At 41.9% G+C, this 25,149-nt stretch overlaps 1 protein-coding gene across 6 annotated transcripts in view; it reads left to right on the top strand.

Moving 5' to 3' along the window:
* Positions 1–25,149, top strand: part of TSNARE1 (t-SNARE domain containing 1) — a 469,756-nt gene that overhangs the window by 263,688 nt on the left and 180,919 nt on the right. For all 6 annotated transcript variants that reach the window (XM_071421896.1, XM_071421899.1, XM_071421900.1 and 3 more), the window contains 2 exons: positions 11,903–11,975; positions 24,326–24,408. In XM_071421896.1, coding sequence (XP_071277997.1) covers positions 11,903–11,975; positions 24,326–24,408 — 156 coding nt within the window. The remainder of the gene's footprint in view (positions 1–11,902; positions 11,976–24,325; positions 24,409–25,149) is intronic.

Raw genomic sequence — 25,149 nt, 5'->3', positions numbered from 1 at the left:
TTGTATTTGTCATCTGCTCTTTTTCCCCCTCCTCAGGTGTTGCCCTGTCCTAGAAAGGCACCAGGTAACCTTTGACAAGTGCACAATTCTTGCTGCTCATTCTCCTGACGTGTTCTGTGCAAAAACAAATCATACATTGGATTATTTCCCCCATCATCTGTGCAACTGGGGCAGCACAGGGCTGGCATTAAATATCTGGCCTCTAATTCCCAGACTTTGGATTTTGCACCGCTCATTCTCTTTCCTCTCTTCTGATTCCCCATGAATTTTCAGTTTACAGCTCTAAGGTTGTCTCACTATTTCACCAAAAATTTCACCTTAGTATTTATGAGTCCCAGACAGTTTGAAAATGTTTCACCTTTAATCTGAGCTCCACAATCCCAGTGTTGGCTCCCCATTGACTGAAGGGAGCCAGGGCAAATTTCTGAGCAGTAAATGTAGAAGACATCAACATATAATTCACCAACTCTACACTATAAATAATTCCTCCTTCCTCTAGAGATTAAAATGACCCAGACTTTGTTCTCTGGGAGCATCTCCCCCATCTGCCAGTGACACATAAGCAAAACTGTCAAAGTAAAATGGATGATTAATTGTTTGAATTATATATCCTTTGATCAGAGAGCAAGCTGCTTGTTGTTCAGACCCATCATTTTAATTACTGGATGGAATTGCAATCTTCAATTTTGATCTGAGAATGAACCCAAGATTTCTGGATTTGGGGTGGCAGACAGCAGCTGGCATTGTACTGTTTCTGCAAACATAAGAGCTCCAATGCCCACAGCATGAACAACAAACAGGAGCAGCTGGAAGCCAATTGTGCCACAGGAAAACTGTGATTGGAAATGGGGTGGGATGGCTCACACAGCCAGAGTGCTCCAATGGATCTCTATAAACCCTTCAGAAGGGACAGCAAGGCAGGAGAGGCAGTGGAGCAACCCTTGTGTCAATAGGGCTGAGTGTTTATGGGTCAGGATAATGGGGAAGGCAGACAGAAATCCTGGTGGGAATCTGTTAAAGACTACCCAGCCAGGAAAAAGAGATGGATAAATTGCTCTAGAAGTACCTGGGAGAAGCCTCATGATCACTGGCCTTTGTGCCCATGGAGGAATTCAATTTAACCAGGTGTCTGCTGGAAATACAACACAGCCAAGAGGAAACAGCCCTGGATGTTCCTGGAGTGTGTGGAAGATAAATTTCTGACACAACTGGTGAGTGAGCCAACTAAAGAAGCTGTGCCACTGGACCTGTTGGGTACTTTTAACCAGAAATTGGAAATTTTCAACTGGATGCTGAGCACAGACAATTGGAAAATAAAGTGAACTGTCACACAGCCTTTAGTGTCTGCCCTAGACTTTGGCACCTTTTGTATGATAAGGAGGTGTGTGAGAAATGAGAGCATTTTGGCCTGGTTTTTCTATTAGAAATTTGGAGGTGATCCAGAAGGAAATAAATGAGGAAGAAGTATTAAGTATAATTTATGAAGAGAGATTACAGGAATTTGCCAATTGCAGGCTCAAAAAGTGTAGCAGTGATTAGTTGAGCCATGATGACTGTGTAGAAATACTTGATGTGTAATAGCATTGAAAAAAAGGATAGAATAATTTAAAATATTAAGGCTGAAGGTAGTAAAAAATTACCGAGTAGTAACTAAGGACAGAGAGAAATAAATTAAACATTAAGAAAAAATCCTTGAATAATGAGATTAATCATTTTGGATATAATGGATATTTTTAAAATAGGCAGCCTCTCCTGTATAGAGTGGAGAATAAAACCATGTGAGGGTGTTTGGGAGAGTCAGCTTGCAGGAGGTGATACCCATCAACCTTTATTTTCTGAACCTTTTAGCTGCAGTTGTAATTAATTTGTCCTCAGATACTTTAACTCAGCATTTGTGCCTTTAAAGTTACCTGCATTATTGACTGAAAACATGTAAGAAAAGTGTCAGCAGCAGAGTCTGCAGTCCACAGAGCCAAAATCTGGAAGAGCCTACAAAGACCACAGCATTTGGCTTTGAAATGCACAGGGAAAAGTAGGGCAGAGAGGGTTGGGGTTTTTTTTTTAAATTGAAAATGTATCTCCTTTTTGCCCAAATTGTACCATTGAGGAGAAGGTGAACCTCGGGCAGACCTTGGATATGGAGTTACTGATGGAGCTGGTGCTCTGTGGAGCACCTGATGGCCTGAACAGCCATTCCCCTTTTTTTTGGCTGTGCCTCTTCAGTCTCCTGAAGGAAGAGGACAAGATCTCTCCTCTTGAGAGATCCCACCTGGACCTCAGGGACCCCCAACACAAGAGAGATGTTGACCACTTCAGACAAGTCCAGAGGAGGCCACAGAGCTGCTCCAAGGGCTGGAGAACCTCTGCTCTGGAACCAGGCTGGGAGAGCTGGGGGTGCCCAGCCTGGGGAAGAGAAGGATCCAGGGAGAGCTCAGAGCCCCTTCCAGAGCATAAAGGGGCTCCAGGAGAGCTGGAGAGGGACTTTGGACAAGGGATGGAGGGACAGGAGAAGGGGGAATGGCCTTAAGATGAAGGAGGGTGGGTTTAGTTTGCATATTAGGAGAAAATTCCTTCCTGCAGGAGTGGTGAGGCACTGCAAGAGGTTTTCCAGAGAAGCTGTGAATGCTGAATCCGTGGAGATGCTCAGGGTCAGGTTTTGATTAACCTGGTCCAGGTGCCCTGCCCCTGCCAGGAGATTGGAACCAGATGTTCTGTAAGATCTCTTTCCAGCCCAAACCCTTCTATGATTTTATGATTCCAACCTTCAGTGACCTCTCTAAGAGATTGTGACTCCCTTCCTCTCTTGCACCAAACCCATGAACTCCATTTGTAATAAAGCCTGAGCGACTCTGCACAAGGTACAGCAGCTTCAGCCTCTTCTAAACAGAGGATTGGCAGCATAGCAGTGAGTTGTAAAAAGCTGCTGTGTATTTCCCTTGCCTCTTTTTCTCTTTTTTTTCAGTTAGATATTCTTTTCTAAATTGTCAAGAATAAATAGTGCACCTAAATGAATCACTCTGTGATAGCCGCAGATCAGACTCTGCAATCAGTGTTTTATTTAAGTAAAATAATTGAGCAGCGATTGATAATACATGACAGCTTAAGATTGCTCTAATTGCTTGGCTTCCCAGAACACTCCTAAAAAGAAAATGAATTCCTCCATTGTATTTTTTTTTTTTCTGGCTGCATGACCCTCATGGAAATAAATCCAGAGTGGAGAATTAATAGTGCTGCAAACAAAGTGTAGAAACTGTTGAAGTTTTTGTCATAATCTTTGCACGGTTTCTATTTTCGAAGATAACATACCACCTGCAATAAACTGCCTTTCCTGGGGCTGGTATCAGTCAGGGTGATAGATTGCAACTACTTCCCTCACTGCTGCTATTAGTTTATACATTGCAGCCTGGGGCAGGAAGCAGGAGATGCTAAAGGAAAAGTCAGCATGGAACAAACTGAGTTTGGAATTTGCTGACGGATTTCCATCTCTTCGGTGACTTGGTACTCAGGAGACCTTCTTCTTCTGAGCAGCTGCAAGAAAAGTGGAGCTGTAAATAATAAATTCATTTTATTTTCTTATTTTAAAAAGACTAAGTGTCCCCAACAAGCATTTTTATTGCATATAAAAAAATAACTTTTTTTTTTTTTATAGGTTGCTGTAAGAACTTGTATATCTCACTTTCTGCAGTAGAGACCAATGGCTCCTTGGAGCTGTTGGAGAGCAAAATAAATGTGCAATACAGACAAATAGTTCCTGTTGGACAGGTACTCACCACATGAAACACTCTGTGACAATTGCATCAAATCACTGTGGATTACTGCCCAGCTCTTGCAGAAAGAAAAGTGATCTGTTGCCCATAAAAGCCTTTTCTTGGACAAGGCTGTGGATTATTGCTGGTGGGCAATTCTGCTCTGGTTTGCATGGCTTTTATGTTTACCTTTTGTATTGTATTTAATTTTTGCTTCTGGGATGTCAGACCAGCAAATTTCACTAACCCTAAGCTGCAATCTATATTTGAAATACAAATGGATTTCCTCTATTGGGAGAACCTTCATCTTCACTGAGTATTTTTATTCTTGGTCTACAAAGGCCACAATGTCAGGTATTTCATTATCTCTGTTCATTTTGGGTCCTTCATGTAATTACTTTTGTGCCATTTGATTAGCCTATATACATATGTGAATTAACCCAGAAGGAACTCCTTAATTCAACGCCAGGGAGCTGGAAAAGGTGAGAAGGCAGAAAATCCCAAAAAAACCTTTGTAGCATATCAGAAAACAGAAGCAATATTTCTCATCTGTGAGTCTCTTTCATATCCAGCCCAAGGGTTTGTTGAAAAAGCAAAGATATTAATCTTTCTTTAGTGGTAAAGTAGATAGAAACTTGGCTGTAGGAGAGCAAAAGTTTGGATTCATAGTGAGGGTGCAGAAGTTTTCTCTTGCAACCATGAGAAAATAAATCACAGAATCATGGTCTGGTTTGGGTTGGGACCTCAAAGATCTCCCAGTTCCAACCCCACTGCCATGGATCAGGTTGCTCAGGGTTATTGCTTCCAAATATGAATTTTAACATCCCAGAGTCTTCTTCCGGCGGTGCTAACAAGGTACAGGAACATCAGACATTCAGTAAAGAGTGATAAAATTGAGGCACATTCCCATTTGGAGAGCAGAGCTGATGTTCACTCTGGAGAGTAATGAAATCACTTCCCTCTTCATTTCCTTTGTCTGTGCATCTCCCTTCCTCTTTCACTCCTTGGTGACTTTATGAGTGTCTGGTGGAAGAGGAGAGTGGTGGGGATGAAGGAAGGGCAGGACTCTGCAAAATATATAAATTCACACACTTTTCTCCATTGTGGGTGAAATTTGAAACATTCTACATTTCTTCTGCATCTCGAATTTGTAGCATAATTCTTTTGTTTTCCACATCCCTCTGTCCCTCTTTTCCACACTCGTGAAGCCCCATCTGGAACACTGATTCCAGTTCTGGAGTGTTCAAAGTCAGGTTGGATGGGGCTTGGAGCAGCCTGGTCCAGTGGAAGGTGTCCCTGCCCATGGCAGGGGTTGGAACTGGGTGATCTTTAAGGTCCCTTCAAACCCAAACTATTCTGTGACTTTATGATCCTGATTTCACGATGACACCACTGCTGCATCTCAGTTTTCTGATGTGACCCATCACTCCTGCTCTCCCTGGTATCAAAACTTTCACAGCATTAACTTGAAGACAAAATGGAATCGACACAGCTTTATTTTTTTTTTTCTTTTTGGTTAAAACTAAGCAAGGCAAACAAATTTTTCATTTCTTTTCTTTTTTTTTTTTGTTTACTTGCCTGTTATCGGATCATATCAGTGTTCAGGCTTATTTTACATCAGAATGTTTAGCCAGGAAAAAGAAGCCTGAGATTTAAGGTCTGTTTTCTGCTACTGTAGACAGAAATAGGCTATGTTTATATCTCTGCAATCTGCTAAGCCTCAAATGTTCATTTAACACCTGGTGTATGTTCAGGGCAAGTTAATTTTAAAATTATTAGTGTCTGTCTCTATATAGTGGCTGTTTATACAGGTGGGAGTGTTAGTGATACATGAGAATACCTGGGTTTATGTGCCTGTATAAATACCCACATGTACATACATAAGAGAATTCACAGACCTTTACAAACTGATGAATTTAAATGAAATTTAGGGTGTTAATTATTTGAAGATGAGAATCAAAGTTGGTAAAAAGAATGCTTTATGTGATCTTTGATGCTTTATTACATTTCCCAAATGTAAAGTGAGGATATCTACATAAAACCAGAACTACTGATGACCTCCTCCATTAACACATCTCCTATTTCCAGATCCAAGGGGTTTTTAAAAGGTCAAATTACTCTTCCTATGTTTTTGTTATTATATTTCCCTTAGAGAGCCCTGACAAGGGGGAATGACTTTAAACCAGTAGAAGGCACATTTAGATGAGATATTAGGAAAAAATTCTTCCCTGTGAGTGTGGTGAGGCCCTGGCACAGGTTTCCCAGAGAAGCTGTGGCTGCTCCATCCCTGGAAGTGTCCAAGGCCAGGTTGGATGGGGCCTGGAGCTCCCTGGGATGGTGGAAGGTGTCCCTGCCCATGGCAGGAGGTTGGAATGAGATGATCTTCAAGGTCCCTTCAACGCAAACCATTCTGTGATTTCATGACCCTGATTCCATGACGATAGAACTGGCAGGATTTGTGACCCTGTGGGGGATCCACTTGAAGAACTGCAGCCCCTGGGAAGGACCCAGGCTGGAGGGGTTTGTGAGGGACTCTCTGCCTTGAGAGGGACCCCACAATGGAGCTGGGGAAGAGGGTGAGGAGTCAGAAATGTGTGACAAACTGACCACAGCCCCCATTCCCCCATTCCCCTGTGCCACAGCAGAGGAGGAGGGAGAGAACATGGAAGTGAATCCAGGAAGAAGGGAAGGCTGGGGAGAAGTGCTTAAAGATTTAATATTATTTTTTCATTACCTTACTCTGATTTTGATTGGTAACAAATGAAACTGATTTACCCAAATCAAGTCTATTTTGCCTGTGACAGTAACTGCTGACTGATCTCTCCCTGTCCTTATCTCACCCCAAGAGCCTTTTGTTGTATCTCCTCTCCTGTGTCCAGCTGAGGAGGAGAGTGACAGAGCAGCTTTGGTGGGCATGTGACACCCAGCCAGGGGCAGAATGAATAAAATACCAGCTGGCAGCTGGCAGGATCTCTGTTTTCATCCCTGCTGAGGTGGCCTCAGCTCTCTCTGATGAGTTTGAGGCATCTCATCTCCCACAGCCTCTCCACGTGGACTTGGTGGGCAGGAATCACCTTCCTGTTGTGTTTCCTGGGCTGGTGTCCCCAGGTAGGTGCTGGACTGGCATCCCAAAGCTCAGTGTGACTACTTTAATTATGCAGCCTGGTTTTACACTCCCTGAGATGACACAGACCTCTAAGACAGCAAAAGAGAGAGGAAACGTGCACAGGCAAGAGAGGGAGAGAGAAACTCCACACTCTGGCTGTTGTTGAGTCCCAGAGGAGATCTAACTCAGTCTGTAATTGCTGTTCTGGATGGCTTCTGCCCTCAAAACAATTTTCTGCTGGTCTGTTGTTGCTTAGGCTGAATCAGGTTGATTTATTGAATGTCATTTTTTTCTCCCCAGCCATAGACAAGAGAAAAATATTTGTTGAAAGGCTGTTGCAGCAAGATTTAGTTTCTGCCTATCTTGCATCAGAAGCTTGCTCATGTTTTATATTATTTTTTTTATCCTTTTCCTTTCCTTCCCCTGCCTCTCAGAAAGGAATGAGGACAGACAAACACCATGCTCTGATTTGTTTTTCTGTGTCCATACATGGTGGACCACAGGGTAGGAGATGCCCCACGGCTCTTGCAGAAGGGACAACACACAAGGAACATCTCAGCATCTCTTTGCTAAAACATGACAGAAACTACAAAGGGCTGTTGGTTGATTTTTTTTTTCTTGTTTCTTTGTTTTTTTCCCCCAAAGATAACAAGCACAAGGGGTTTGTTTTGCTTTATTGTGTTTTGGAGTGCTTCCATGTGCAGAAATGCACACATGGGCCTTCTAGGACATCTTTCAGGATCTCCTTGGGGTTTATTTTACAGCTCTCCTGGCTGCTTGCTGCAGAATAAATGATGGGTCAGAATGTGACCTCGCTTGTAAAAATTCAGCAGCTCCTGAATTTTGAGGCAGCAATTAATTTAAATGCTAATTTATAGTCCTTTAAAAAATGGATGGCTGGTTTGTGAGTAAACACATGTGCTAAATAGGATAGAACACTGATACTTTTGATCCCATTTTTATACAAACCTAAGGCAAACATTCCTAGAAATGAGTGCTCCTTCCCTTGAGGACCTGAGCTGACACTGATAGAGGAGGCTGGGATCTGTCTCCATGTGAGAGAGGAATTATTGACTACACAGATTTGTTCTGTGTCCTTCTGAGGAGAACATGTTCCCCTCTCTGGTTTATTTAACACCATTCCCATGTCTGGAATACAACAGTGTCCTTAGGATATCATTAAGGGCAGGGTAATGTTGGAAGTTTTCAGTGTGAATACATCTTCACCCCACAAAGCATGAGAGTGGAAGAGAGAAGAGGTTTGCTTATTTTCTCTCTTGGAAACACTTCAGGAATGCTCATTCTGTGGGGAAATGGGCTGCTGGGATTTATTGTTCCCACACTGGTGACAATGTCTAGGTTTTATAACCTGACTTGCTTGCAAATTAATTTCAGAAATGTTAAAATCTTTATCTTGTTAAATCAAGAAATGGGAAACTGAAATTTCTGGTTTATCTGCAGAATCATATTTCCAACCATTTTTGTGTCAGGTTTGGAAATTTAATTTTTTTCCCAAAATCTCAGCACTAAGCAGTGACATTATTCACTTATTGAGTCAGGTTAAGTTACTCAAATAGTCCTGCCATTTTAACCTAGTACTTTCTGTTAAGAACTTCCCAAACTAATTTTCCCAAGTGAGAGTTAATCCTCTGGAACTGAAGGGCCTCATTCTTTTGCATCTCTGCTTTTCTCCTCTATCACTTCTCTGCTTTTCTGGCCATCTTCAGCTGCTGCCATTTCATTTTATTGTTGACGAGTTTAATTCTTTTTGTTCCAGAATGGGTGATATTAAATCCTGGCTACTAATCTGAACAATGTATTTCTCCTTTTTTGGGGAGGGAAAAAAAAAAAAAGGAAAAGAGGATTTATTTGGAACAGTTTAAATCTGTCTCCCTCTTGCTGCAGAATATAGTGAATGAACTGTTGCCAGACAGGGAAGACTGGTGTTAATTAAAACCCAGGGAGCCCCAGCCTAGTCAGCTGCCAGGGAGACGGAATTTTGGGAATGGTGGTGGCTGCTGCACTCCTGGGTTCTGTGGAGTCAGAGACTTGTGAGGAGCTGTATTTCATTGTGAATTCTGCAAAGTGTGTGCAAACGTGGGGAACCAAAGGCAAATCTGATTTTCCTAACAAACTCTGATGCCTGGCAAGTTCAGAGGTGCTTGGGGATGGAGCAGACCTGGCGAGAAGGAGCAGGAGAGTAGCTCCAAGGTATATTCCATTATGGAAGGTCTTTATTTCTGGTATTTTTATTTCTTCTATTTCTTCCTTTGTTTTCCTTACATATATCAAGGACTTTGAGACTTCACATTGCCAGGTTAAATTATTCAACAGATTTCTTGCTTCAGGTCAGATTGTTCTTGTGCTCTGTGCTTTATAACTCACCCCTGTTTGGTTTTCCTCAAGTGCAGTTTTTCCTTCCTCACAACTCAGCGCTGGCTCTCACTGATGCATATTTGCTAAACAGTAATTTTAAGTGTTATTGCAACATTATGGAAAGCATCTATACTCTGCAGCTGCAGATGGTTGGTTTCAAGTACCTGAATACAAATGGCAAAGCTGAACCAGCACCGTTGGCACACAAAGTTGAATTTTCTTCCTCATTCTTCTCTACTTCATGCAGTATCTGGGGATCAGGACAGACACAGCCCAACTCCTTGTGGCTAAATTAGCTGGGAAGGACCCTCTAAGAAGTCAGTGTATCATCTGTTTTATTCCAGTGGAAATGCTTGGGGTGGGTGGGAGCATGTGTAATTCAATATATTGCAATAAACTCCGTCTAAGCAAAAGTACTTGCAAAAACATATTAGTGAGTTTTAAGCCACCTTCACCTAAAGTGCTGAAAAAGAAGCACGACAAAATAAAGCAGATTGAAGTGTAGCAAGGATTGTGTTTATATTGCAAGGAACAGACACAAAATATTATGTCAGTGACAATTTAGCCAAGAGAGAAAAATTAGCATTCTGGGCTTTTTTAGTATTATTATTTTTTTGGTTTGTTTTTATTTTCCTTTATCATCTTTTGCAGAGCAGTTAAACAAGAGCAGAGCAAGACATTAAAGTTAATTCTCAGTTCTTCACATTTTGCTAAATTTTAACTTTCTCCCTTAAAATATTTTTACAAAAAGCCCAGAAAACTTCTCTACACAAAAAAAAAAAATCACCACTAATTTTTCCTCATTTCCCAGTAATGATTTGCTAACACACTGCTCAAGTACAATCTCAAATTACTTAAACTTCATTGTTTTGCAAAATATTCTGCAGTATTTACAAGTTAGGAATAATACCATCCATAATTAAAGCTTCATTATGCTTGACAAATGAAGGAATGAAGCACATTTTGTGGTGCATTACCCAGTCTTTGGTTGGGAGAGTGGTTTTTTTCCTTTATTATGATTTCTCACAGCTTTTCCAATCTTTTGCTTTTCCTCCATCTTCAGTTATTCAACAATTTGGTCTATTCTAGCGCTCACAGTGGGACTCCCAGACCTCATTTTAAATTGATGCAGTTCTATTGCATTATGTGTTGAAGTGCTATGCCAGTTATATTCTCATAGCAAACTTCAGTAGGAGGACATGGAATCATTTTGCGCCATTTTCTAAATTTGTTAGTGGGGAAATGGAGTTCTTTAAAAAGCATGGAGGAGGCAGTTGGATCTTTTGGGATGAACATGGAATCCCAGGGTGGGCCAGGCTGGAAGGGACCACAGTGGGGCCATCTGGTCCCTTCCCTCCCTGCTCCAGCCATCCCAGAGCACAGGCTGCGAGAAAATCCCGCAGCAAAAGCTGTGAGAAATCATAATAAAGCAAAAAAGATTGGGTCCAGGCAGTTCTGAAACTTCTCATCGTCCTGCTCTGATTTTGTTGGTAATAAATTCAGTTTATATCTGTCTGTTTTGCCCATGATGATTTTTGGAGGGTGAGGTTTCCTGGTCCTTAATTTATGAACCCTTCATTGTATTTCCAGCCCCCTGTTTGCTCACAGAGGGGAGCGGTAGAGCAGATTTGGTGGGTGCCTGCCATCCAGCCATGCTCAAACAACTCACAGGGTTCCATGAACTCACAGTTTGCCAGACAATCTGTGGAATCTCCATCCTTGGGGACACAAAACCATGCCCTGAGCACCCTGCTTTAGTTGTCTGCCCTGAAAAGGGCTTTTGGGCTAAATAATTCCCAAAGGTTCCTGCCCATTTCAATGTTTCCGTGATTCTCTGATTTGTAAGGCTGAAAAAAAAAATATATGCATCCTTTTTTAGTGTCTTTTTTTCTGCTCTGGTAGTGCTGCCTTACTGGTAGTGCATTTAGCAGTGTCTATATTATTATGTCTATTATTGCTAAACTAATTCTTTTTACAAGAGACAGTGTCGTATGATGTCAACATATGCTCACATTTGCTCTTTTATATGATAAGTGCTCAGAAATGAAGGAAACAAACTCATGGGTAATTTGCTGTGTTTTCACAGAGAAAATTTCAGAGCTGAATGCAGTTTGTTGTTTTTTTTTTTTTTAAACTACTTGAAAACATATAAATGAATCTGTTCATCAAACAGCTCTTTCCTTATTGCCCTACCAATAAGGGTAATTTCAAATTCAGGGAGTTTTTGATTGTATCCATCAGTTTATGAATAGCATCAGATGGATGCTGTGCTGAGAGATGGCCTTTTTCTGTGTAGGAGAAAACAGTCTGGGAGGAATGGTCTACATCACCAATAGCTTTTTTAGAAAGAGAAGGGTTTGCCACTGTTGGTTTTATTGTTGCTTTTCCTCAGTCCTCCGCAATTCTGAAAAGCAAGCATAAAATGTGATCATTCCACCTGCTCCTCTCACAAAGCTTGAGTCAGCTGCCTGACTTAGATCCAGCAAACCGTGGCTGGACCTAATTCCACGAGGGAATTTTTCACTGTGGGAGTGTTCTAACTTTCCCTTTTACTTCTACACCACTGAAGGTTTCTGGGTTTGTGTTTTTCTTTGCCCAGCAGGACTGTGGAACGTGCCTTTTGTACTTGGATATTCCCCATTCCTGGGTAATGTTAGGATTTCTGTCTTTCCAGAGTGACATGCTGGATGTGAACCAGATCATCAAAGACCTGGCCTCCATGGTGCACGAGCAAGGAGACACAATAGGTAGGTGTCACATGAAAATTATGGGCTTTATCACCCTCTTCCACCACTCCAACATGATCTTGTCCCTCACAAGCAGCCTCTTGTTGATGCTGTGATCATTTTCCCTGTGTTTTGAGCGTTTTGTACATCCAGAGATGTCTGGATCTGACAAGCTGCCCTTTGCAATAAGGTTCTTATGTTATGGATAGTTTGCTGGTATATTTAGCATAAAATAGAATTCACAGGGAGATGAATCCATTCCCTTTTGACTGCAAAAAAGGAAGCTGGAGAATATGTAACATTAACTGGAAAGGGATCCAATTCTTCCTCTCTACCTGGAACTGTAATTAAAAAAACAATAGTAGTGGCAATTATTATGATGATTATTGATGAAATTAGAGAAAATTAATGAGCTTTTTTTTTTCCACATAGCAGGGTGTGTCTAATTGAATTTACAGAAGCCTGAGATCAAGATGTGCTCATATAAAGTCTGAAGTTTCTGCCCTTTAGTTGATCTCCTCATGTTCTGCAGCTACCAATGACTAGGAAAAAATTGGGTGGAGAAAACTGGGAAAAGAGATGAGAGTCACTCCTAGTCCTATCTTTAGGAGCAGCCTACACTGGGAGCCACCAATTCCTGTGAACAGAGAGAGAAGACACTTTAGATCAGCTCTCTCTAACATTAGACTGCTCTTTTCTGCTGATGCGAAGAAAAATCAGACTTTTTTTTTCCTCTATACCTTGTTTTTTGTATGCACTATAATAATATGTGGTACTTCTGAAACAACTGTCCACTTCCAGAATTGGGAGCTAATTGTCCTAAAGGCTGGTTGAGGGACCTAAACTCCAGAGCAGCAGGATTTATGGGGATATTTCTCACCTAAAGGCTCAGCTGGAATTCTCACAGGTGCTCCTGGGAGCAGAAGCAAGTCCTGAGACAGCCATATGCAGATTTTAAAAGCAGAAACTCTTCTCTGCTGCTTGTTAACCACTCTGGATTTCTTTGCTGAGTTCATATCTCTGCAAATTTCCATTACCATAAGATACTTCCTTTCACACTGAAATGAATGATCTACAGCCCTCTGAGAAACACCACTCAGGTTCACAGGGGGGGCAAAAAGAAAAAAAACAAAATTATACGTAAAATAATTTTTTTAGTATATTTTTTCTTTCTTCTTCTTATTTTCTTTCTTTCTTATTTTTTCTTTCCTCTTGATGCTGTTTTGAAAGCTTATTTTTTTGCATGGATAACTTTGGAGCCTGATTCATCTCTAAAAGCACATCAGATGCTAATGCCTTGAGGGACATGACAACATACATCAGCTAGCTTCAAGATCCTCACAACTCCTTTTCTTAAGGCAATATTTATTACTTTAAGACTTTACCCATGCATAGAAGCCATCCCAGTATTAACTTCCCTGTGAGAAGCTGTGAGACTAAGTAGGACATTTTGTCTTTGAGCCAGCATAAGGTTTTTGTGGGTTTTTTTTGTTGTTGTTCCTCTTACACTCCAGCAGATTTTTAACAGTTTTTTTAAGGACTATCTTTTAATCCTGACAGGCAATCAAGGTATCTTCCCAAGCAATTGCTGAAGGGTCCCACTGTTTATCTTGTGACATTCATATTACACAAAAGTAAGGGAGATAAGGAATCAGCAGGCAAGAGATGCTGAAACCCCCACAGTGAAAATTCCATGATGACAAGAGACAGCTCTCTTGACACTTGCGTTATTTTTTATTTTTTTTTTTTAGTCCATTCCTCTGACATGCATGGAATGAAAGCTCTGTGTCTGCTTGTCTGGAAAACTCAGGGAAAACACAAAACCAGGGAATGTGAGATGAGCCCCTCAGCAAAATGCTCACAGAGGAAGCCACTGTTTGGATCACTGCAGGAACCCATCACCTGCAGGAATCTCCCCACCTGAGCTGGGGAGAGTTGTAGGGAGAGTTTGTGTGGTCTGTGCATGGGATTTGCTTCTTACAAAAGTCTAAAAGGAATTTTTCTGGCATGTGGGCCAGTTCCTTAATGAGCACTCTGATAACACTGAGAGAGCAATTTCTGTCATGCAGGGAAGAAGTAGAATGCAGACTTGGGAGAGGATATCTCTCTTATTTTGTGTCTTCTGCAAACAAAATTCTGTGCCCAAGTTCCTGGTCATGGCATCTCTTTGACAGAAATATTTAATTATAAATCACCATATCAGTGAGCCCAAGCCTTTGAAAAAAAACCAAGCCAATGGCCTGAGTTAGGTGGGAATCAGCAGAATCTTCCCAACAGAATTCTGCAGGAGCTCTTGGCAAAAACATCCCAGTGCAGCTTCATCACATGGGCTGCTGGTGGGGGGAAACAAGCAAGGAGGAGGATACGAATAGGAGAAAACCATAGCTGGCTGTAGAATTGGTGTCAGTGACATGGTTTGGGGTTCAGTGGGACCCTGTGTGGGGATTTGCAGCTGCTTTGGAGAGATGGGATCCAGCACATAAAGAGAATTTTAGTAATGGTGGGAGAGGGAGGGTGTGACCTCCCTCTCCAGGTGCTCCTGGGAGCAGAAGCAAGTCCTGAGACAGCCATATGCAGATTTTAAAAGCAGAAACTCTTCTCTGCTGCTTGTTAACCACTCTGGATTTCTTTGCTGAGTTCATATCTCTGCAAATTTCCATTACCATAAGATACTTCCTTTCACACTGAAATGAATGATCTACAGCCCTCTGAGAAACACCACTCAGGTTCACAGGGGGGGCAAAAAGAAAAAAATCAAAATTATATTTACAAAAACATCCCAGTGCAGCTTCATCACATGGGCTGCTGGTGGGGGGAAACAAGCAAGGAGGAGGATACTAATAGGAGAAAACCAGAACTGGCTGTAGAATTGGTGTCAGTGACATGGTTTGGGGTTCAGTGGGACCCTGTGTGGGGATTTGCAGCTGCTTTGGAGAGGTGGGATCCAGCACATAAGGAGAATTTTAGTAATGGTGGGAGAGGGAGGGTGTGACCAGCAGTCCTGTGGGACAGGGGACAGGATTACTGGAAAGAGGACATGGGGTGGTGTGGCAGGAAGGGTTCCCAAAGCCACCAAAATGAGGTGTGGGCGGGGAAGTGCCTACAAGGCACCACCATCATGGACAAATATCCCAAATCCTCTGGAGGAGCTGAGCACTCTGAGGTGCTAAATGCACAAAGTATCAGGAATAAACCTTACGTGTTGGAGATCTGCGTGAAGTTGCAGGGCTGCAGTTTTGCTGGGATCATGGAGATGTGGTGGGTTGTCCCCTTGATGAAATGTTGCCTTGGAGGGATGAAGGCTCTTTTAGGAAGGGCAGGGTAGGAAAATGAGGAGGAAGAGTTGCCCTTTGTAGAGAGAGCAGCTGGAGTACATGGGATGATGCCTGGGGATGGATGAGAAGCTGATGGAAATTTTATGGGTCAGGGTTAAAAGGAGGACAGGTAAAGTGGATGAGGCCCTCTGCAGACAGACAGGAACACCTTTGCAGCCTCTGGTCCTCATGGAGGATTTCAACCACCCCAGAACCAACTGGAAGGACAACACAGCAGGGCATAAATATTCCAGGAGGTTCTGGCAGGCATTGAGGACACCTTTGGGGACCTGATGTACAAATTGCAAGATCTCCAGATGGCCAGCAGAGGTTCATCTCCAGTAAATTTTACTGTCATGGCAACAGAAGGATTCTGATGCCAAAGCATCCAAGGATTCAAGGCTTGGCACTGTGAGAAGTAAATTCTGTTTGAGGTGATTTCAACAATCACTCCTTTCCATACTCCTAGATGGCCACTCAGCTGAGCTGTAAGTTCCCCAAAAGTCTGAAATATCCCCAGCATTTCCCACTGAGCATCTCTATTTTATATTTGTGAGCTTGTACGTTGATTGGTGGCACTGGGATGTGTATGCAGACTTCCATGGAGTCAGTTTTGTGACTGGTGTTGGGGAGAAGAGAATCCTTAAATCCTCACTTCCTCTGAAGAAAGTGTCAACAACACAGCTGCCAATATTTGTATTGGAACCTGATGAAAGCAAGTGCATATTTGTCCAATTTGTAGGCTTCTGTTTGTCTTGTAAGTGAGAAGAAAGTTGACCTGAATAGGAGTTAGTGCTCTTTTTTATTTTTTTTTTTTGCCCATGGCAAAAGGAAATTATCTGTGTTTTAGAAAGGCTGTTTTTTCCATGCCACCTGTGTATGGAACCTTAATAGTTATGCCAGAATAACACTCAAAACCTACAGCCCTTATCAAAACTGCTCCAATTCAACTTCCACCACTTCTATCACAGTTTACAGCTCCATTGCATTTCACAAAGCCACAAGGAAAGACCCACATTGTTCTGAAAACATTTCACACTTTTAAAAGCATCACATTTCTGATTATTTTGAGCCATTTTGGAACAAAGCTTTGTGTATCTGTATCCTTCCCTAAAATGGGAAAAGATTCCAATCTCACACAGGGGCCACCTATTTTAATATCACAAGAGCAGAAACAGAGGAAGGAATTTACCAGTTCTCTACCTCTTTGTCCGGAATGAATGTACACAAATCTATCTTTGCACAGCAAGTCTCACTGGCTGAAAGAACCAGAATTTGGGTTGGAAGGGACCCTAAAGATCAACCACTTCCAACCCCCTGCCATGGACAGGAATATCTTCCACTATCCCAGGCTGCTCCAAGCCACATCCAGCCTGGCCCTGGACAATTCCAGGGATGGGGCTTTTTTGGGAAACCACAACTTCTCTGGGAAACCTGTGCCAGGGCCTCCCCACCCTCACAGGGAAGAATTTCTTCCTACTAAACCTACTCTATTTCAGTTTTAATCCAGTCCCTCCTGTCCTGTCACTTCAGGCTCTCACAAATAATCTCTTTCCATCTATCTTGCAGGCTCCTTTCAGGTATTTGAAGGCCACAATTAGATTACCAAAACCCTTCTCTTTTGCAGTCTGAACAGTTCCAATTGTCTCAGCCTTTCCTCTTAGCTGAGGTGCTCCATCCCTCTAATTAACTTGGTGGCCTCCTCAGAACAGATCAATGTCCTACTGTGTCAAGCTTAAGATTTCCTCAGACTTTGTTTTTAGACCAATACTTATCCAGACTTAGATGTTGGCTTTTACTTCACTTCAGTGTTGAAGTCTGGACCTTTTATATCTAAAAATAACTGGGTGAAAAAAATTCTTAACATGATCTAAAGTCGATGGTCCTTCACTTAACAAACATCTCTGCCTGGTATCTGTCAGGCTGGAGCCCAGAGACCTGGAAAAAGAAGTAAAAACATGGCAGCTATTGCTTTTCTTTGGTCAGGAGGAACTTCTTGATGGGTCCATGTGTTCAGCCCTTGAGTGAAGCTGCCATTCACTGAAGTGCCACATTGTCACTTATTACCTAGTGATGGTAACAATGGCAATGAACTTCCTTTAAAGGAAAAGGGATTTGCATGAATGCAAATGGGTTGCTTATTTTGGAAGCTTTGTTATGCAGGGAGGATTTTTCAGTTTGGGGTTTGCTTTTCTTTTTAATTTTTTTTTGTTTTTTTCCCTGTGAAATCAAGTCCAATCAGGCCTTTCTACCTGAAGGCTGGTCTGACACATAAACACTGTCAAGAGGGCCCATCAGCACGTCCTCCTCCAGTCTGACTGTGGGATGGCACAGCCAGGAGTCTCTTGTCAGACTGCAAACTGAGCTGGGAAATCATTCAACTGGAGCCCTAACTAAACCCTCCCAAGTTATGTGCCTCTGTTGTGACATCTGCAGAAAATGAACGCATCTCGAGAACAGTCCCCAAATACCTGAATTTAGCAGCTTTAATATCTCTGATCAGTTGAACGTGGCCTGCAAAGTCTCTCATTTGGTAAAGATCCCTAGATCTCAGAGGAAGCTGTTATGGGAATGTTAAATGTACATTTATGGTAAATGTACATTTATGTTCTTATTGGTTCCCGATGGATTGGGAAATCTTCTCTTGGCTGTGTTGCTTTCAGCCCCTTGGTAAGACCCAGAGTAAAGTGTCAGTACAGAGCAGAGCCCATGAAGGAAGGGCACACTGGGGTGTTCCTGAATCTATTCCATTTCTCACCTCTTTGTCCACCTTCAGTTTATGCCCTGTCATCAGCTGTGTTTCTGCTAAGTCTGACCAAGCTTCATTGCAAACCACCCCAGCTGCTGAAATTGTATGGGTTTATTATCCTTATGGTGTTATTATCCTTAATTGCCTCGTAGACAACAACTTGAAGGAGATGGTCAGTGGGTCACTGGCACAGGTTGCCCAGGGAAGCTGTGGCTGCCCCACACCCCTGGAGGTGTTCCAGGCCAGGTTGGATGGGTCTCTGATCAACCTGGTCAAGTGGCAGGTGTCCCATGGCAGAGGGTTAGAACGAGATGATCTCTAAGGCATCTTCTAAGCCAGTTCATTCTGTGATTCTGGGGTGTGTTCTATACCACTCACCTTTCCCTGTTTATCTGGACTGCAGCAGTGGTGGCCTCCACTGAAGCTCTCTGGACAGGGCTGGACAGCCTCAGTCTCATGTGAGGCACTGCTTGGTCACCTCTGCTGTGACAAAGTTTTTGGAGCCATGTGTGGGCTGCTGTGATCTCTGACCGACTCATTTTACTGGAGATAACAAGCAACACAAAAATTGCATGAGCTTTTGTGTTTCTCTCCTGCTCTCTGTGAGTGTGATTTTTGTGTCCTCCCTTGCATGGGGGCTCTCACACTCAGCTCTCCTGCTGGCAGGGCTGGTGAGACAGCCCATGCTGGTTTACAAGGAGAAGAGTGATGGGCGACTCCACGCTTGCAAATTTCCTAACGCCTAAAGATCTGTCTGCTGTGTTTATTTCTGTGTTTGACCCTCATAATGTGATTGGGCTGGTATAATTACAGTTAATGAGCCAGCTAATTTTGTACAAGAAGCAAAGCTCTTCCTTCCACGAGGTTTATTGCCACCCGTAGGATTCTTCTCACATCAATTTATCCAAAGCAGTTTTTTGGGGAACTTAGAACTGCTGTGGTCTCAGTTTCTAATAATGCTGCAATTGAGCAGTAAATGTCAGAAAGGCAGAAGCTGCTCAGGTGGGTGGTTTATTTCTGCTGGGAGGTGCAATTTCTGCCAGACTGTTTGGGAAACGTGGCTTGAGCAGTTTAAGTAAATCAAACGAGCCATGTAAAGCAAAAGAGGTCAAGCAAGTTGTAAATATCAGTGACCTTACTTGGTAGGTAAAATACATGATCTTTCCAAGACAGCAAGCAGATATAAAATATATTTATTTCTATGGATCCACACCCCTACCAACCTTATTATTCTGGTGACAAACTCAGAGTGAAACTACTTTCATCAGCAGCAGGACTTGATAACTCAGCTCTGTGATGGAAAGTGAGTTTCGTGTTAATTATAGACAAAACCAGACTTCTGAAAAATGCTGCACACAAATGAAATGAAGGGATGTATTAAAACCGTTTAAATTCACAAGCTGGATTTGGGGAAAAAATTAGTCTTCTTTTTTTTTTATTTGTAAATTTAAAGAAACATATTTTATTTTTTCTTTAACTTGGATGTCTTACAGAATTTAAAAAAAAAATTGTATTGAGTGTAAATGAGAAGGGAAATGTTGCCCAGAGAAGTTATGTACTCCCCATCCCTGGAAGAGTTCAAGGCCAGGTTGGACAGGGCTTGGAGAAACCTGGAACAGTGAAAGCAGTCCCTGCCCATGGGAAGGGGTTGCAACAAGTTGATTTTAAGGCCCCTTCGAATTCAAACCAGTCCATGATTCTCTAAATCTGTGAAAAGAAAGGATGTGCTACAGGCAACTCTCTGGAATTTCCCCTTCAAAACTACTTGAGCTGTTCTGCCCTGTAAATTACTTTCAGAGATTAGTTGGGGAATAAAAAAAATCCAACACACCCCTAAATTACTTCACAAAAAACTCCTCATGTTGAAATAACTTTTTTTGATCAGCAAAGGAAGGAAATAAAGAAAAAAAAATTATTCAGGAGTGTTGTTGCGATGTAATATCCTCGCATGTGCTAATTTTGTGGGTTTAAAGTATTGATTATCCCAGGCCACCTGAGAGCATCATGTGGGAGTTGAGGAGGCCTTGGATGGTGACTGAGAGTGTGCAGTGGTCACTGGGGCCAGGACCTGCACCTCAGGACACCCTTCATACGCTGACCCTTCTCCTGTGGCAAACATCAGGAATCTGAGGCCATTTGCCTCTGTAAGAAGGAGCAGTAAATTGCTCTGCAGATGCCAAAGTGATAATATTTCTGCACTCTGCCTCTTAGCACCAAGCAGGTGATAGGAGGTGCCTCATTCTCTTACAGGACGTGTTGTTTTCCAACAGATACACACAGGAAAACGTTTGAATTTTGAATCTCTGGGAGATGTATCCTGGCAGGCATGGCAAACCCCTGGCAGGGCAGTACCATTTTCCAGCACATCCATATGCAGCAGATACTTGGCATTTCCAAGATGCATTTCAAGGACAGTATAAATCATTCAGGAGAAAAAGTGCTGTGAATTTATGCTGGTGTTTGGCCATTGCCCTGTAGCCACTTTTATTCATTCAGACCAAGGGGTTTGGGCTGTTGGCTGAAAAAGAAACAGGAACAGGAAGAGCTGGTTGTGACATTTTAGGGTACTTTAAATACTCTTTCCAGGCCTGCCTGGAAAATGGTGCTGAGTGGTTGTTCAGTGCCTCAGTCCTTGCCTCTGAGGGCTGTGTGGAAGAATTAGAGCTCTGCTAAAATCAGATGGGAAGGTAACTTCTATCTGCCTTTTTTTGGAAGCAATAACCACAGCTCCTGATGACTCGCAGTGCTGAAAATTGTATTTTCTTGCACCAATCTAAGCCAGTGTGACCCATTTAGCCTGAATTTAACATATGAGCACGATTATTTTACAAATCCTCTCGCGTGCAGAATTTACAACTCGATGTTTACATTGAAGTTTGCAAATGACTAACCCTGAGCCATTTTAAACTTTGCTCTGGAAGAATTGTCATGGTTTTCCTTCCCTTTAACATCCACAGTTTTGTCTTCACTAAGCCTGAGGGCCTTTTGTTCATGGAATGACACTTAAAACTTTCCAAGTACATGGCAATTCGAATGGGCAAAATTCATTTTCATGCTGAAAGCAATTTTCCTCCAAACTTGGCTTTTAATTAGGAAAGAAACCTTTATGCATTACCAAAATACTCCTTTCTTTTATTTTTTTCCTTCTTCTTTTTTATTGTGCCTCTCAGTGTGCTATATTGATTATTTTTAGCCAGAAGTTGTAGCCATAAAAGAGGGTTAAGCTTATTAAAGTGCTAAAAATAAAAGCATACTATGAAAACCTGAAGGGGCCCATTTTGGTTACTGCCAAGTGGGAGCATTTAAAAATTCTCATTCATGAGCTCACTTTCCTGTCTTTCAAGTGATTTAGCTGAAATTCTGCCTTGTGAAACCAATCCATCGTTGCTGCTGTAAAAATCCAGGCCATGTGAGTGATTCCTTGAAAGATTGGGGCAAAACCCCCACTCCAGCCACTCTCAATCCAGTGATTTCCCATATAAGAAATGGTCATTAGAAGGGCTTGATCTCAGGACACAGATAAATAGCTGGAATTGAAAAATACCTCTTGGGGTCATCATTATTTCCATCTCTGTGTGATAAATGTGCCATAAAATCATAAAAAACTGAATCTAAAGCCTGGCTAGCTCTGTCACCTTCACTACTGCTATTGCAAGACTGTGTTTTAGATGAAAAATTATAAATATTTTCCTAATTCTCTGATGTATTTGGTTGCAAACACCATCTGCTTTGGTGCAGCCCCATCCCTGAGTTTATCAAAATGTCGACTGCATCCCCTTGGGATTTTTGTTCTCAAATTGCACAATAAATTTGTCACCAGAGTCTGAAGGCAGAAAGCTGCTGTGGGATTCAGTTGCTTTGAGAAATTCCAGACCCAGGGCTGGTTTATCTTATCTATTTGGGAACAAACTCACTGTCCCTTCATTCCAAATCCAAAGACAAAGGAAAAGGCAGATCCCTCCAGCAGGTGTTTTTCAGCCTGCTGAGGACCCTGCCACCCTTGTCTCTCCATCCCCAAGTGAGGTTCCTTGGGAAGGGGCCTGAGAGTGGCCAGGCTGAGGCTGTGAACCACCACTTGTTCAGCAAAGAGTCACTGAAATGTCTGTCAGTGACATATCCATCACTGACTTATTAACATCATTGAATTATTGCTTATTTCTCTATGATTTGAGCCAAATTCTCTTTCCTCTCCTTGCTTCCCTGTGTTAATCAGCAGAAATATCTGCTTAGATTGATTTACATATTTATGTCTCATTATTGTAGAGTTTTAGATCTGGTTTGGTGGGTATTTTTGTTTGTCTTAGTTTTTCCCCTGTGCCTCAGGATTACAAGTTGCTTCAAAAAAATAGGATTTAAATGGGAGCTTTACTTATTCTAAGGCTGGTTTTCCCCCACTGGCAGAAAGAGTGAGCAGAAATAATTCCACCAGGGCCCAGGCTCCCTCTGTGACTTGCCATCAACTCACCCAGGACATGGAGCACATCCTTCTGAGCTGGGAAAGCCTGAGCTGGGAAAAACAGAGATGATGTTCTCAAAAGCTCTGCCCAAGGTGTGGCTCTCCCATTCCAGGGAGCTCTAAGGGGGCGTGCACAGCGTTTAATTTTATCTAACAACGGCAAATCTCCTCGGGCCTCGCTGCAGGCAGAGGAAAGTGTTGGGTTCCTCTGGGGGGCCTTTTAAGGGAACTAAATTAAGCTGCTTCTATGATTTCCTTCTTCCCCAGGAGAAGTGCAGACAGATTACTCTTGTTTTAGAAGGATACATTTAATACATTTCTCCTCTGTAGCTCCTCTCTGCCGAAATGATTCGTTTTCTGAGGCCAATCAGCCTTTAGGACATGCTGAGCAGTGAAGGGTGTCTGCACTAAGATCCCAAGGAACTTTATACATGACCAGATTCTGTTGCATTGATTAGGCACTTGGGGGGTTGCTCTTTTTCTCTTTTGTTTGTGGGTTGTTTTTTTTTTTTTTCTTTTCTTTGCTTTTCTAAAAATGTATTTTATTTTAAGTGCATAATTACCTTAACAGACTTTAACACTCTTTCATTTAAAAATGGCAAAAATGTGAATGCAAGCACTTTCCACAAATTATCTGCAAACCCTCATTTCTTTGTCCACCACAAAAGTGGCAAGATTAATTCCTGTTCTTTCCTTTAGAACCTTAAAGAATAAATTACTTTAATCTTTTGTGGCATGTCTTAATCCAACTCCTTATACTATTAATTGAAGAATTTCAGTTGATTTTATTAAGGATTAGAGAAATCCCCAGAACTTTGTTCTCCAATTTCTACCTGAGGCTGAGTTCTCCCAATCGAGTTCATGCACCCTGTGGTGTATTTTGTGTTCAAAACCACCCAGTTGATCAAGAAACAGACCAAGGGCACATCTTCTTCCACTGTGAGCAGAAATTGGTTGCACATCTCTTGGAGGACTAGCTGGTCAAGATCTCCAAGATTTCTGCTGGAAAAACAATTTTTTTTTTTTTTGCAGGTTTTATACCATAGCTGTGAGGAGTCAAAGTTAATGTTTGATTTTGATGGAAGTGGGGACCCAGTTGTGATGGGTAGCTGATAATCTTTCTTTTCCAGTCTCGTTTTGATTCCCTCTGGTTCATCCAGGCTTCCCCCAGTGCCAAACATAGCAATGTAGGGTGAGATTCTTCTCCCTTAATTGTAGATTCCAGCAATTTTTCTCAATCTGAGCCATTTTTACAGCCCTCCCCTGCAGCTTGGAAATGTGATCCAGGAGTTTGGTTTGTGGTTTGTTTAATCTGATCCACTCCTGGAGAGTGGGAGGAATTGCACACCATGGATTTGCCCTCTGTGATATTGTCCAGGATTATTTGATCAAGAAGAGACACCTGGGCGTGGTCAATAACCCACATGCACCCACAGGAATTTTATCCCTGAGCTCTAATAATGAGATAATTTCAGGTGCCATGTCCCTTCTGTGATTTAATCCAGTAAGTTTGTCAGTCTTGAGCCACTTTCTGTTGGATTCCCTGTCACTCTTCCCATTGATTTCAGAAGGAATGGGATGAGAGGCAACCCCCATCCCATCAGAGGAGAGCTGTCAGTCATCCTGCCTCTGACTGATGGGTTGGGTGTTCATCAGAATGGGTGTTGGTCCTACTTCCCTGCAGAAATACAGGTCACAAACAAGAGGCTGCTCCTCTCTTTATACCCATGAGTAAATTGTTGAATTGCTGTTGGTGTAAACCTTTGTTTTTTGGTTTAATTTGTCATTTGTAATTTTTTTTTTTTGGTAATTTGGTTTAATTACCCTGTAATTATCTTCTTTTAATTTGCAGATAGCATTGAAGCCAACATTGAGGCCTCTTCTTCCAACGTAGAATCAGCCAATGAGCAGTTGGCAAAAGCAAGCCAGCACCAAGTAAGTGGGACTAAAAAAACCCTACAAATGCTTTCAGTGATTGTATTTACAATAAACAAAACACCTGGCAGCTGTGAACCACTGGGCACATGGATTTGTTCTACGTGGAAAGATGGTAAAGCATATTCTAAGTATTCTAAACCATTTTATATATATAAATATATATATATGATTAGATTACCGTAGCACAGCCAATTTACTTTAGAGTAGTCATTAAGAAATCTGCATATTAAACAGACATTTGCCAGTAGGAAAGTCAACAATTAGCTACAGTTGTTCTTGGAAAGACACCATAAAAAGCACATCATTTAAGTGCATATGTGCTTCTGTTTGGTGTGTTTCCCTATAATCAGGAAACAGTACTTCAAGAAAACAACTTGAGTTGTCAAACAGCATGATGTGGTTGGTGAATAACGGCTGTGGTGGTGGTGTTCAGCACTTTTCAAAAGCAATTTGAGAGATTTTTTTGTGAATTGTTTTTTTTTTTTTTTTCTTTCATTGGATCAAGAATAAAACATAAACGCACACACACATACACACACAAAAATTAATCTTTTTGAAAACAGCTTGCCCAGAAGGAACTCTTTGATGGTTATAGTTAATACTTTCTAGGGGGATGAAGGGGGGTGGGGAAATGAACAATCAAAAAATTGTTATCAGTTGCATTGTGACTGACAGAAGGAAAACCTGCTTGTTTTCTTTTTTTCCTCAAGCATAAATTGGTGATTTCCATGTGTCTGG

The sequence above is a fragment of the Agelaius tricolor genome, unplaced genomic scaffold (genome assembly GCF_023055355.1).
Source record: "Agelaius tricolor isolate 1412-34295 unplaced genomic scaffold, bAgeTri1.0.p SCAF_2, whole genome shotgun sequence".
Lineage (NCBI taxonomy): Eukaryota > Metazoa > Chordata > Aves > Passeriformes > Icteridae > Agelaius > Agelaius tricolor.
Note: the sequence above shows the minus strand (reverse complement) of the source record. Positions and strands in the feature narration are given on the sequence as shown.